At 41.3% G+C, this 15,753-nt stretch overlaps 1 protein-coding gene across 1 annotated transcript in view; it reads left to right on the top strand.

The window, feature by feature from the left end:
* TIRAP (TIR domain containing adaptor protein) overlaps positions 1-11,752 on the top strand; it is a gene marked incomplete at its 3' end in the record, with an annotated part of 55,461 nt that extends 43,709 nt beyond the window's left edge. The window contains exons 2-3 of the mRNA XM_082273503.1: positions 5,222-5,763; positions 9,876-11,752. Of these exons, the coding sequence (XP_082129629.1) occupies positions 5,222-5,763; positions 9,876-11,752 (2,419 nt within the window). The remainder of the gene's footprint in view (positions 1-5,221; positions 5,764-9,875) is intronic.
* Between the last annotated feature and the right edge of the window lie 4,001 nt (positions 11,753-15,753).

Genomic DNA, 15,753 nt, shown 5'->3' with positions numbered 1-15,753 from the left:
TGGAGAGGCTGATTGGTTGTTATAAATAGTCAGTCCGTTGCTCAAACTCTTCCTCGCTGGGACTGGTTTTACATCAGTCAGCATAAAGATTTTGCAACAAGTTTCTAAAGTCATCAGCAGGTCAGTTGTATTGGCAGTAAAATGTGAAGGAAAGGTTTAAAATAGACAGGAATTTCTCTGTGCTTGGAAAAGCTGGCTATTTAAAAACTCCACATTTGAGTTTCCCTTTACCAGCCAAGAATGTTCTTTTACTTTTCATTTCAAGTTAAAAAAATAAAAATAAAGGGTTGGCATTTATGGTCAATAACATGGGAGAAAGAAAATAGAAAACATTTTGGAAAGAGCAAAGATTGCAATGATAAATGCAATCTGGATAAAAACCAACAGATCCGCGCTTAGGATAAAAGCTATAAACCCAAAAGTTGGCTGCGGCCCACTTAAAAAATACAGCCCAATATGGGATGTATCGAATGTATGTGCAAAGGAAAGTAAATGATTGGCGCTGTCAAACGTAGGGTATTTGAACAAATAGATAAGGTGGGTTAAATGATTAGTCAATATCTATTATGGTGTACTGTATGGGGTTAATTATTGTGAAGTAAAGTGATAGTGCTATTCCAAAATTGATAAATATTAGTACTAAAAAATATATAATAAATAGAAAACTCCTTTGCAGTGTATGGCAATAGTGCAAAATAACTATTATATATATATATATATATATATATATATATATATATATATATATATATATATATATATATATATATGTTTCTAAAGAAAGGTACAAAGTGTCCAAAAAATTGAGAGGTGTGTTGCCTCAAATTTATAAAAAACGAAAGTGCAATAAGTGCTGTGTCTAACAGGTGTAATCACCTATAACAAAATTAGATATGATTATAAAAAGAATTCAATTGTTCCAACTGTCCCCAAATAAGAGGTATACTACAGCTGGATGATTGAATAAAAAACGAGTGAGCTAACTGGATATATATCCGTAATTATGTGTGACTCCAATATCAACTAAAAAATTAAATAGCATGTGAAAAGTAAAAAATCAATAAAAAGTGCAAATCCAGTGATGTGACAATTGATGTCCCATACAATACCATATAATAATAAATACGTGTTATATCGAAGGTTAAAAAAGGCTATATGATTCCATAATAAAATTCATAATGTTCATACAGCCTATAATCAATATATATAAATCCACAAAAAGTGCAAACACAAATTTGTATAGAAGTGTCCAATATTCTTATAATAGTGCAAAGTCCATAGAAGGTCTTAGGGTGCTCTTTTTTGTTGTGGCCCGGAGTGCAGTGGGTGAGCGAAAAGATAAGGTGCTCCCCCTCTCCTTAGGTCCCACGCTTACCAGAGTAAAGTACCCCTACAGGGGTGGACCGGGGATCGATGTTGGGGATCGCTCCCTCACAGCGGTGATCTGGTCCCTGGTTCCGCCCAGTCTCCTCAGTCGCACTCCCAACTCAGTACAAACGTGGCTTACAGCATCGATATCCCAATCAGTTGGAAATAACCAGAATAATCCCGGGGCATGTATAAGAGAAAAGATGCTTCCAATAGTGAAGGATTGCTTTTAAATCCTTTATTTCATGTACAAAGACAAGTACTCACATAAGCAGCTTCAAAACAATGTATCCGTATGGCATAGGAGCCGCAACTTCCTCTCTAGCGGTGGGCGCTTGGAAACGGCGTGCGTATCAACCGCCGGATATGCGTCCCAAGCCTCTGGATCAGTAGACGGAAGTGATGTGGTCACGCTCTCAGAGTTTCCAAGCGTTTCCAAGCGCACACCGCTAGAGAGGAAGTTGCGGCTCCTATGCCATACGGATACATTGTTTTGAAGCTGCTTATGTGAGTACTTGTCTTTGTACATGAAATAAAGGATTTAAAAGCAATCCTTCACTATTGGAAGCATCTTTTCTCTTATACATGCCCCGGGATTATTCTGGTTATTTCCAACTGATTGGGATATCGATGCTGTAAGCCACGTTTGTACTGAGTTGGAGTGCGACTGAGGAGACTGGGCGGAACCAGGGACCAGATCACCGATGTGAGGGAGCGATCCCCAACATCGATCCCCGGTCCACCCCTGTAGGGGTACTTTACTCTGGTAAGCGTGGGACCTAAGGAGAGGGGGAGCACCTTATCTTTTCGCTCACCCACTGCACTCCGGGCCACAACAAAAAAGAGCACCCTAAGACCTTCTATGTACTTTGCACTATTATAAGAATATTGGACACTTCTATACAAATTTGTGTTTGCACTTTTTGTGGATTTATATATATTGATTATAGGCTGTATGAACATTATGAATTTTATTATGGAATCATATAGCCTTTTTTAACCTTCGATATAACACGTATTTATTATTATATGGTATTGTATGGGACATCAATTGTCACATCACTGGATTTGCACCTTTTATTGATTTTTTACTTTTCACATGCTATTTAATTTTTTAGTTGATATTGGAGTCACACATAATTACGGATATATATCCAGTTAGCTCACTTGTTTTTTATTCATTCATCCAGCTGTAGTATACCTCTTATTTGGGGACAGTTGGAACAATTGAATTCTTTTTATAATCATATCTAATTTTGTTATAGGTGATTACACCTGTTAGACACAGCACTTATTGCACTTTCTTTTCTTATAAATTTGAGGCAACACACCTCTCAATTTTTTGGACACTTTGCACCTTTCTTTAGAAACACACACACATATATTATATATATATATATATATATATATATATATATATATATATATATATATATATATATATATATATATATATATATATATGTGTGTGTGTTATTTTGCACTATTGCCATACACTGCAAAGGAGTTTTCTATTTATTATATATTTTTTAGTACTAATATTTATCAATTTTGGAATAGCACTATCACTATACTTCACAATAATTAACCCCATACACCATAATAGATATTCACTAATCATTAAACCCACCTTATCTATTTGTTCAAATACCCTACGTTTGACAGCGCCAATCACTTACTTTCCTTTGCACATAAATGCAATCTGGTATTCGGATAGCTGGCCGCAGGCCAGGAGACCGGGATATACTGTAGAGCAGAGTTCAGCAGTGCCAATTACAGAATTATATAGGCTGTGGCAGGGTGGAGTACAGAATGCAAAGCACAGTTAATAGAGTGGAGAATTGCCAAATCTGTACGAAACGCAGCATGTAATGCACAGTCTTTACAATATGGTAACAATGCAAATAGTATAAAGATTTGTACAGTGTGGAGTTTGGAATGTACAATACAATGTGTAGAAAAATGCAGTATACATACTGGAGAGGTCTGCAGTATAGATGATGCAGTATAGATGATGCAGTATAGATCGTGCAGTATAGATCTTGCAGTATAGATCTTGCAGTACTGTGTAGGTGTGAAGTTTGTAAATCACAGTGTGAAGTATAGAATCTATAGCACAGTGAAGGTGCAAGGTCTATACCTTAAATGTGAAGTATAGAACATACAGCAAAGTGTAAATGTTAAAATCTGGAAATCACAGTGTTGTGTAAAAAACATATAACTCATGCTGGGTTCACACATATGTGAATTGGAGGTGGGTTTCCCCACATCCAAATTCGCATGACTTGAGAGTGTGACTGACTCTCAATGGAGCCGGTTCACACAGCCCGGGGGCGGCCGAGTTATGCATTTAAAAAGGGTCCTATGTATGCATCTTTGGTTCCTATTCAGGTGCGAATTCAGGCACAAATTTGGACCGGATTTGCACCTGAATCAGTTAACAGGGACACCCTGTGACCGGACCCCCTGCTGTGAACCGCGGCCGCAGCATATGTGAACCCAGTCTCAGTGTAAATGTGAAGTTTGTATATCACAGAAAGGGGTGTAGAATGTATATAAATCACTTTAAGTATAGACTATTTAGCACTGTATAGATAGAAAACCTGTAATGTTTGGTATATTGAATGCACAGCAAACACAGTGAAGTTGTATCCCCTGTAGAATGTACAGAATAACAGCAAATCACACCATCAGGAAGATTAGACCAGGCAATCAAGGGATCCTGCTCTATTGCAACCAAACTTTGCAAAAATGCACAGCACATTTTCCTGTTATTTTTGCATGCATCTGTAGAATTCACAGCACCACCCCCATCCCCATCTGTTATGTGTATTTCCTCTGTACAGGTCCTGTGCAGACTTTTGCTAGCAGAGGTATACCGTATACTTGGATTATAAAAGTTTACATATTTGTTCCTTCGGAGACTAGGAAAAGGGGAGCTGTAAAATATGGCTATCACAGATTACCAAATATTACTGCTATTTGAGCTGACTTTCCAACTACCTAAACTCATTTCTCAAATTAACTTTTCAGAGCACTTTGCCAATTTGATATATTGGAAAAAAATATAGCTAAATATATTTGGTTCAGAAATACAACTTGGGAACACAAAAGCATCTTCTAGCTTATAAAAATTGCAGTGGCGCTTCTTTGGTGCAGGAAATGAGGGACCAGGGTCAGAGTAAAGGCCCGTACACACGATAAGAAAATCGGAAGTAAAATTTCGTCTGACGAACTATCTGCTGATTTTCGAATAGTTAGTATGGTGCTTTCGACAGCCGATTACGAATTTTCGTACGACAAAAACTGGATGTGCAGGCTATAAAATTTTTATCATACGTGAACACAACGTCTGATTTTCGTTTTATTAGTACAGTTTTCGTCCGAAAAAAATCATAAGAGCAAGACTAGACATGCTCGGAAACTAAAGAACACATACAAAACAATTCAACACATGACATCACTTCTGAAGTTGAATTCTGTTGTACGAGAATTTTCATATGAAAGTAACCTCTTCACTTTCCATATGAGACTAGCATGCAACAAAAATCTAAAGAAAATTTGTCCGATAATCTGATCGTGTGTACGAGGCTTAAAGCTGCCTACACATTCTACAATTTTTCTTTAGATTTTACCAAAACCATATAATGAGGTAAAACCTAAACACTTTCAAAATGTTTGCAATCAGACAGGCCCTTGCACTACATACAGTAGTTGAAGGTAAATCTAAAGGAAATTGAACAATAAAAATTGTATACTGTGTAGCCAGCTTTAGGCCTTTAGGGCCGTGTGCAAAATCTCTCGTACACAACTGCCTTATATATATCATACCATACATTTCTTTTTTTTGCAGGGTTTTAAATATGGGTGTTAAGGAAAGTAAGCCAACATCGACCCATAGCTGCAATCCGCCTAGAAGACCTGTGACAACGAGAACTACCATACCAGCCCCTGAGAGAGTCCTTGTGTGGCCAGAGAACAGTGCCCGTTGGCAGAAGCTGTATGACATATATATTTGCTCCAGTGAACAGGACTTTTCTTATGCTCATGCATTGCTCTTGTACCTACAGAAGCAGCCAGAAAGTTTGCGTTGCTTCCTGCCTATGCGGGACATGAATCCTGGTGGAGCCATTCCAACAGAGATGACAGACGGTGCAGAAAACAGTCACTGCTGGATACTGCTGCTGACCTCTAGCTCTCGCTCAGACCCATGGTGCCAATATCAAATGCAGCAGTTTCTGGCATTGGCTCCACATGGCAATGGGCGTTTGATTCCGGTCTTGGTAGAGCTGCCATTCCAATATTACCCAAAAGAACTAAGGCATATGTTTGCCTATAAAGATGTTCAAGGTGACCAGAAAGTGTTTGAACAGCTAAGGAAAGCCATAGTCTCATGTAAGTATGTCATTCAAATGTTCTTTCTACTTTTTACAATCAAGTCTTGAACTTTCTGATAATTATGAGATAAGATTCCAAGTCCATGTAAATAAAAGTTTGCATGCCATCCTTCACAATAGAGCGCCTTTTAGTTCTATTTTTACACACAAACATTGCAATGTTTTTCCACACACATTATTACCATAGGCAATTATCAGGTGAGGTCCGGAGCTCATGCATGTCTTTAGAAATGAGTGTCTAGCAGCTGCTCCTGCCTCCCCTTTCCATGGCGAATATATGTACACACATATGTGTACATGTTTATGGAGCTTGCGTCCGTGCATGTTTATGGAGCTGTGTGTGTGCATGTTTATGGAGCTGTGTGTGTGCATGTTTATGGAGCTGTGTGTGTGCATGTTTATGGAGCTGTGTGTGTGCATGTTTATGGAGCTGTGTGTGTGCATGTTTATGGAGCTGTGTGTGTGAATGTTTATGGAGCTGTGTGTGTGCATGTTTATGGAGCTGTGTGTGTGCATGTTTATGGAGCTGCCTGTGTGCATGTTTATGGAGCTGCGTGTGTGCATGTTTATGGAGCTGTGTGTGTACATGTTTATGGAGCTGCGTGTGTGCATGTTTATGGAGCTTTTGGAAGATGCAGAACACAGAGGGCCAAAATATTGTGTAGGGCCACCCTCTATTGTCAATGAGCAGTCTAGGCTTACTTTATTACTTTTAAAACATGGTTTCCCAAATTGTGTTGCCAAGGATGAATCTGTAGCCATAGAAGACCAGGCAACTTCTGCTTGGCCCTGAAACCCGGGGTGGGGGGGGGCAGCACTATCTGGCAACAAAATGATTCATGCAAGTAACAATATAATTCAGCAAATACATTTGGATAAATATAATATATATTGTATAGTTTGAGAACCTCTATATGAGTTCTATGAATGCAATTGATATAATCTATGCCTAGATAAAATGCTGACAGCAATGGGTGACCCTGTAATAGTTTTGCTATGGTGCCCCATCACCCATAGTTATGGCTGTGTGGTACAAACTTGTAGTTATCCTCACTTTTGCACACATGAAATATACAGGTGACACTATAAATCAGGGTTTCTCAACCAATGTTCCATGGAACCCTAGGGTTTCTCCAGAGGTTGCTAGGGGTTACTTGAGCAATTTCTGCCTCTCAGATAAAATCCCACTGACACCATTGATCTTTTTAGCTGTCTGTAAAGGGGTAATTCTTCCTAATGACTACAAGTGTAAGGCGAACCATTCAAATTTGGGCCGGTTCATCAGGAACTGGCTGAGATTCAAATTCTGTATGGGCAGGCTGAATGTACTAAGGTGATGGGGCAATCATGCAAAATTCTTTCCTGCAACCCATGGTTTGCAGAAGAAAAGACATTTGCACCGTCTGTGGCCTGCATAATGCGCATTTCTCCCACTGACCGGCCTGCATAATGCGCATTCCTCCCACTGACCGGCCTGCATAATGCGCATTCCTCCCACTGACCGGCCTGCATAATGCGCATTCCTCCCACTGACCGGCCTGCATAATGCGCATTCCTCCCACTGACCGGCCTGCATAATGCACATTCCTCCCACTGACCGGCCTGCATAATGCACATTCCTCCCACTGACCGGCCTGCATATTGCGCATTCCTCCCACTGACCGGCCTGCATAATGCGCATTCCTCCCACTGACCGGCCTGCATAATGCACATTCCTCCCACTGACCGGCCTGCATAATGCGCATTCCTCCCACTGACCGGCCTGCATAATGCGCATTCCTCCCACTGACCGGCCTGCATAATGCGCATTCCTCCCACTGACCGGCCTGCATAATGCGCATTCCTCACACTGACCGGCCTGCATAATGCGCATTCCTCACACTGACCGTCCTGCATAATGCGCATCCCTCCCACTGACCGGCCTGCATAATGCGCATTCCTCCCACTGACCGGCCTGCATAATGCGCATTCCTCCCACTGACCGGCCTGCATAATGCGCATTCCTCCCACTGACCGGCCTGCATAATGCGCATTCCTCCCACTGACCGGCCTGCATAATGCGCATTCCTCCCACTGACCGGCCTGCATAATGCGCATTCCTCCCACTGACCGGCCTGCATAATGCGCATTCCTCACACTGATCGGCCTGCATAATGCGCATTCCTCCCACTGACCGGCCTGCATAATGCGCATTCCTCCCACTGACCATCACACTAATGTATCATGAGTTGAAGATGTAGACATTTTTTAGCAGGGGTTCCCTGACACCGGAAAGTTTTTTTTTTTTTTTTTGTTCCCCTGTGTCGAGAAAGGCTGCTTTAACTACTTTCAGACCGGAGGATTTTCCCCCTTAATGACCAGGCTCTATTTTGCAATTCGGCACTACGTTACTTTAACGGACAATTGCGCGGTCTTGCGACGCTGTACCCAAATAAAATTGACGTCCTTTTTTTCCCACAAATAGAGCTTTCTTTTCGTGGTATTTGATCACCTGTGCGGTTTTTTTTTGCGCTATAAACAAAAAAGAGCGACAATTTTGCAAAAGAAAAAAAATATTTTTTACATTCTGCTATATAACATTCCCCAACAAAAGAAAATAAAATCACATTTTTTTTAACAATTTAGGCCAATTTGTTTTCTGCTACATATTTTTGGTAAAAAAAAATTCGCAATAAGCGTATTTTGATTGGTTTGCGCAAAAGTTATTGTGTCTACTAACTACAGGAAAGATTTATGTCATTTTTATGTTTTTTTTGTTTTACTAGTAATGGCGGCGATCTGCGATTTTTTTTTTTTTTTTGTGGGACTGCGACATTTGCGGTGGACAGATCGGACCCCTAACTGACATTTTTGACACTTTTGGGGGGACCAGTGACATTACTACAATAATCAGTGCTAAAAATATGCACTGTTACTGTAATAATGACACTGGCAGGGAAAGGGGTTAACAGTATCAGGGCCATCTTACTGAATGGGCATGCTGGGCAGTTGCCCGTTGGCCCCACTTGCCTGAAGGGCCCCACCTGCCCAGTGACCCAGCCCCAGCCAAGCATTAGTCCCGATTCCTATGTCCCAAACTTAGAAGATGGCAAGCGCCTGTCAGCCCTGCACTGCTATCAGGCCACTTGGGCCGTGGAGGGGGAGCCCACAACTGCAGGAATGCCTGTCCGCCTCCACGGGAACAGGCACACACAGGACAGTCAAGTCTGACTCCCGTCCATGTGTGTGTTCACTGGACCCAGCCGCACTACTTGGAAGCTGTCATTAGCCTGGCACTGCTGTACCAATAAATATCTCCTTATTTATAATTTTCATTTTTATTCTCGTGGGTGATTGTGCAGGCGGGGCCCCAGTGCACTGCATTGCCTGGGGCCCTTTATGCTCTTAAGATGCCACTGAACAGTATAGGTGATCAAGGGGTTAAATGTAAGCCTAGGGGAGTGATTCTAACTGTTGGGGGGGGGGGGGGTTGGACGTGTGAGATGAACACAGAGACATGCGATCCTATATAGAAGGATCACATAGACTCTGTGATCATCCGAGGGAGAAGGACGGATGGCTGTGTTTACATCAGCTGTCCGTCCTTCTCCGTCAGCGGGGAGAGATCGCCGGTGTCAGGCGGCAATCGGAGCCGCCTGACACCCGCACTGGCTTCCCCGCTGACGATCGGGGGCGGGACTGCGCCGGCGGTGGCGCGCACTCGCCCCCTAGCTCCTCCCAAGCAGATGACGTTTATTAACGTGATTCTGCCTGGGAGAGCCACTTTGCCGACGTAAATAAGCGGTTGGCAAGTGGTTACAGGTTGATAAGGTTACTATTGTGGTAAAGTGACCAAAGTTTTGTTAACACTGCTTGAGAGCCTTCAATGCTATATAGCAGTAGTTGTGGCTTTACGGCTTCAGGAATTCCCAACAAATGGGTTCCTGGCATATAATCCATCTTGTTTATATTGTTTATATTATAAAGTAGACATTTTAGAAGGTAGAAAACCTAAAGTAACCATTTTTTGGCTATGAAAGGCCCATTAAAAACTTTCAAGCCAGCTGTTTCTTCAATTTAATAACTTAAATCAATAACCTACCAATGTTTTTTTTTTTTTTTGTTTTATAGACCTTTCAGAGCTGCCAACGGTTACAGCTCACCAAGATGATTCAAAAGAAGAAACAAACAGCAACACTTCTGAAAGGAGCCCATCCAGCAGCCTGCTTGGAATAAACAGCCAACTCACAAGCTCGCACACACTAGAGCCCACTAGCAATAACCCACTGATAAGCTCTGGAACACATGGGTCCACTGGGGATACGCCATTAAGAAGCACCATGACACAGGAGTCAACCAACATTACATCAGTGATAAATCAAGAGGCCACCAGGGCCACATCACCAGAAAGCTCCCCCATACAGGAGGCTGCTAGTAATGCATCAAATTTAGCTAGCAACACATCAGTGAGAAGCTACATAACACAAATGTCCACCAGCAATATATCTGTGAAAAGCTCAGTGAACCAAGAGGCTATCAGTGAGGCATCACTGAAAAACTCTTACACACAGGCATCTGCCAGCAATACCTCAGGGAGTGTTTCCAAGGATTTCACCAACAATACATCAGTGAGAACTTCCATCCCGCAAGGGTTCACCAGCAATATGTCAACGACAAGCCCTGTTACACAAGGGTCCATCTGTAACACATTCATGGGAAGCCCAATGACGCAAGACTGCTTTAGTGAAACTTGCTCACCCAAGCCCAACATGAACCTCTCATTAGGGAGCTATGAGACACTAGTATCCAATAGCAACATTTTGGCTATAAACTGTAAAACAATGGATTCCAGCACATCAAGGATCTCTACTGAGATTGAATTGCAGGAATATGCAATTTCAAAAAAAGGTGACAGTGGATCTCTCAAGAAGGAGGGGACCATTAATATGAATGATCATGTCTTAGAGAGTAATTTGTTTGCTAGGACCAACAACTCAACCAACAAGAGCAATATATCCACTAGTTGTGGTGGTACCCAAATAAACAGGGATACAGGAATTCTCCAAGGTGATATATACACAAGTTGTAGTGGGCCTAATGCAAAAATTAAGGACCCTCTAGACCTCAGAAGAGATATACACACTAGCTGTAGGACAAAAGCAGACAACAAGGCTTTTCAAAGCTTACAGAGCAACATATATACTAGCTGTGCTCGGGCCAAGACAGAGAACTCGGAAAGTGATCTGTGCACTTATAGTGGATCACAAGAAGGCAAAGATGTCCAGAGCCTCCAGAAAGACAAAAACACAAGGTGTGGTGAGGCAGAAGCAAAAGAAGGAGACTCTGAAATTCTTCCAGAAGATTTATATGCTGCTTGTGGTGGTATGCAGACAGAGAATAAGGACTCTCTGAGCTATCCTTGTGATATATACACTAGCTGTGATGGGAAGCAAGCACACATGGACTTTCAAAGTCTCCAAACTGATATGTACACCAGTTTCAAAGGGAATCAGCAAGAAAAAAAGACCTCTGATAGCTTCCAGAGCGATCTGTATACTAGTTATAGGGGGGCACAAACAGAGTTAAAGAATGCTCAAACGCTCAAAGGAGAAATTACCATAGGTTTTGGTGGGCTCCAAGCATCAAGCAACATTTCTGAAAGCTCACAGGACGATATATACACCAGTTCAGACGGAAGGAAGGTAGTGAAAAATAACCCCCTCTGCAGTGACCAGTACTTAAGTGGCACCACTGCTCAGACCATGGACCAAAAAATTTCAGTTCTTCAGAGCAATGTTTGCACAAATTGTACTGTCACCCAGGCAGAGGAAAGGGATTCAGACAATTCCAGTAATTTATATGCCAGCTGTTCTGGCACCAAGGCTTTTGGTAGTGGGTCCTGGGTATACAGTAGCAGTATTTCCAGTGCCCAGGCAGTGAAGCCTACAATACATACACATAGAAAGGATAGCAGTAAATCAGCCAGTGAGGCAGCAGATAAAACCTGATGTCCAAACGTCATGCCATATCTGACCTATCTAGAACAGGGTTTAATCCCTAATACTAGGCAAAGAAGGGGAATGTGTATAATCCTGCTGGCGCTCAGGAATGGGGTGCTAGCTGATATCACCATCCAATAGTGTATAGCACACTTAGAAAATTGCCACTCTCCCAATCCAGTCTGTGAGGTTAACGTGTGAGATGGCTTCTACCTTGCACCACTTCACAAGCCACGCCTTCTGACATGATTTTCCCTACTCCCGGGTTTTCTTAGTAGGGTTTAATACCTATGCACAGCATGTATCTGGGGTTATATGAAGCTAGAACAAAAGATGTGCACAAAACAATACCTTATATCAGCTAGTAAAGCAGGCTAATATGTGACCCTTATGCTACAGAATGAGGGGAATTTATTAAAACTAAAGCAGACAGAATATGGAGCAGCCATGCACTGTAACCAATCAGCTTCTATCTTCGGCTTGTTCAGATAAGCTTTGAAAATGCAAAATAGATGATGATTGGCTGCCATGCACAACTGCTCCAGGTTCTATCTGCTCCAGTGTTAGTATATTACCTGGAATTAATTTACAACAGTCAAACAGTACAAGGAAGAAATCTAAAAAGTCAGCTGTCAGCGCTTAGGTGGTCTGGAAAAAACAGCATGCAATGTTTAAATATACAAACACATAAAGTACATAAAAAAAAAATCAGCGCTGTATGAATAATAGTATTACTCTTCAACAAGTATACAAATATGCATAAACAAAACTGAGTTTTAAATCAAATAAAATAGATCACAATAGTGAATAAAAGTCCATAAGTGTAAATAAAATCACCGTCTGTGTGCTGCCTCCACCAAATATAAGAAGTGAACACTCACCAGAACCAGTTGCTGTCTAAGTTAGAGGTGTTTTTCATTTGTTTTACATATTTTAATAAATACTACACTATGAGAATTTTTTTCTGGGGTCGGTGATCCTTCTGTCTGGCTTGATGAGATTGAGCAGTTTCCCTGATGACTTTATCTGTGAGGTTGGAAGATCCACCACATCCATAGAGTATTAGATGTATCTTAATAAGGAAGACCATTGAATACTGAATGCACTTTTGCAGTCCTATAACTTAAGACAGCAACTGGTTCTGGTGAGTGTGCACTTTTTATATTTTGCGGAGGAAACACCTAGACGGTGATTCACTGAAATTGTGCTGTAATAACACTGGAACTATTTCATTTATACTTATGGACTTCTATTCACTTCATTGTGATCTATTTTATTTGATTTAAAACTCAGTTTTGTTTATGCATATTTGAATGTGAAGAGTATCACTATTATTCATACAGCGCTGCTTTTTTCTTTCCTTTTTAAGTACAAGGAGGAAGTTTGAGCATTGGGTCCTGGACATAGGGGTTTATTTACTAAAGGCAAATCCACTGTGCACTGCAAGTGCACATAGAAGTTGCTGTAGATCTGAGGGGAAGCCTGAATTGAGGGGAAGCTTTGCTGATTTCTCTCATCCAACCATGTGCAAGCGAACATGCTGTTTTTTATTTTCCTTGCATGTCCCCCTCAGATCTACAGCGACTGCACATCCAAGTGCACTTGTAGTTCACAGTGGATTTGCCTTTAGTAAATAAACCCCAATGGCTTAACACCTTATTAGTTTGGTTAAAACTTAAAAAAAAAAAAAAGAATCAGCACAAGGGACAGTGCTTACAGTCAATGTGAAGTGTCCAATCCCTTTTTCTCTGTGGGAGCACCGTCATAGGGAAATAAGTGCTACAGGGATTAATATTAACTGACTGATCTGTTTTAGGCAATTGCTGAGAGTGAAACTATACCCGCCCTTTCTGCCTCTCTCCCTTATTTAAAGAACTGTACTCTAGCTATAGTCTATAGGGATAAACAGTGAAATTTACTGATTGCTTATGCAGGCAGAATAATTATGGCTTTTCACGGTCTAACAATATTTAAATGCTGCAATCTCATTCACTTTGATCACCCCACAACCATCATTGATGTGTCCCTGCATAAGGCTGGGTTCACAGTGGCTGCGGCTCACAGCATGGGGTCCGCACTTGGAAAGGGTCCGGGGTGTCCCTGTTCACCAATTCAGGTCTGAATTTTTGCCTGAATTCGCACCTGAATCAGAACCAAATCAGAACACACAGGACCCTTTCCAAGTGTGGACCGCAGCCGCCTCAGAGGGTTGTGAACCGGCTCCATTGTGAGCCAGGCACACTCTCCTGTCATGCTAATTGGATGTGGGTAAACCCGCATCCAAGTGTGAACCCAGCCTAACAGTCAACCTACTTTATCAGGTTTGAAAACAGCTCTTTACTTTGGAAAATGACCATCACGGGGCAACAAAGATATATTTATTCAGATATTTGGGACAGTAGGGCCACTCTTATAAGGGCAAGGGCCACCTTGAAGGGCTTATACAGTAAATTATGAGTAGGTCTAGAGTAGTCTATGTAACCAGGAACCCAAAGAATGACTCATCCCAAACTTCAAAGTAAACTTAATTTGGCTGTCCTAGGGATATGGAATGGAGGTAATACTAGTAGTAGCTGTGGTCATTTTATTACCTGGGCTGGTTTTGCTGCCCAAATGCAAACAGGAAAACTCAAACTTTTTTACACTACATTTTATATCTGCTGCTAGCAAAGGTCATTATTGCTAAACTCCAACTCTTGCAGATGCAGCCATTGTTCAGGTATTTGGAAAGCTCTTGGTGGATGCTTGAATACAATATCTGGCAGCTGTTTGGTAAAGAAGGCAGAATCTATTTGATTTCTCTCATTCAGCCTGTAGGTATGGCTAGGATTATTCTACACATGTATGCCTAGCATAAATCTGGCTGGACAATTTGGGGCTATAGAAATTAGTAAAATAACTAGAAGCCTCAATGGCAAGATGAGACGGGGCACTGTTCACACCTGAGAGTTTTTCAGCTTGTAAAACTCTCAGCTCTGAAGCTCCAAAATACCCAACAAGCAAAATCCCCTTCATTTCAATGGCCCCTGTTCATATCGGAGCATTCTGCCACCTGAAGCAAAATGCCCAAAGCTCAAAAAAGTACATGAGCTTCTTTTTGGCAGATTACAAGCGTTTTTGGCCCCATAGACTTCAATTTGAAATGCCTGACTTGAGCAGAAAAACTTTCAAATAGCAGCTCTCCACCTCTAATTTCCTCTCCCTCTTCTCCTCCTAGTACTTTCTATTGGCTAAACAAAAACACCGGAAGCTCTAAAACGCTTGTAATACACTTCTGAAATGCTTTAAAAGAGCTTGTAAAAAGCCTGAAAAATGCCAGTAAATCAATATACTCAAGTGTGAATGGGGCTCGATTCACACCTATGCAGTTTGCTTTTGAGCTTTTCTGCAGTGCTTTTTGTGGGTTTTTATCGTGTTTTTGCATCGAATTGCGTTTTTTATGCTTTTTTTTTTTGCCAAATTTATTGTTGGGTAGATTAAAAAACTCAAAATTGCAGTAATAATGCACTACATTCTTTTCTGCAGATTCTCCATAAAGTCTTTTGAATGTAAAAAAGCACAGTTTTGCTTTTTAAAAAAGTCCTGAACCCTTTCCATTAACGCAGAGACACAAAAATGAATTGATGTGAATTTGTTACTTAGTCCAGTGAGCCTGTTTTCCAATAAATATACCCCAATTGCCAACTTAGTATAATTGCAGGTAAAAATAATGAATACCCCAACAATGGGGCACTATTCTTCCTACTAACACCAATGACGAGGCTCTATTCTTCCCACTGACACCAATGAAGGGACTTTATTCCTCCCACTGACACCAACTGCAGAGTCCTATTCTTCTTACTGACACTTATGATGGGGCACTATTCCTTCCTGATACCAACAGTGAGGTACTATTCCTCCCAAAGACACCAATGATGGGGCACTATTTCTTCCCAAAGCCAACAATGGGGCACTATTCCTCCCACTAATACTTATGATGGGGAATTCTTTACTCCCATTGATACCAGGGC

The sequence above is a fragment of the Pelophylax lessonae genome, assembly GCF_965119305.1.
Source record: "Pelophylax lessonae genome assembly, chromosome: 12".
Taxonomy (NCBI): Eukaryota; Metazoa; Chordata; class Amphibia; order Anura; family Ranidae; genus Pelophylax; species Pelophylax lessonae.
The sequence above is the reverse complement of the archived record's forward strand: the minus strand, read 5'-3'. Positions and strand labels throughout refer to the sequence as shown.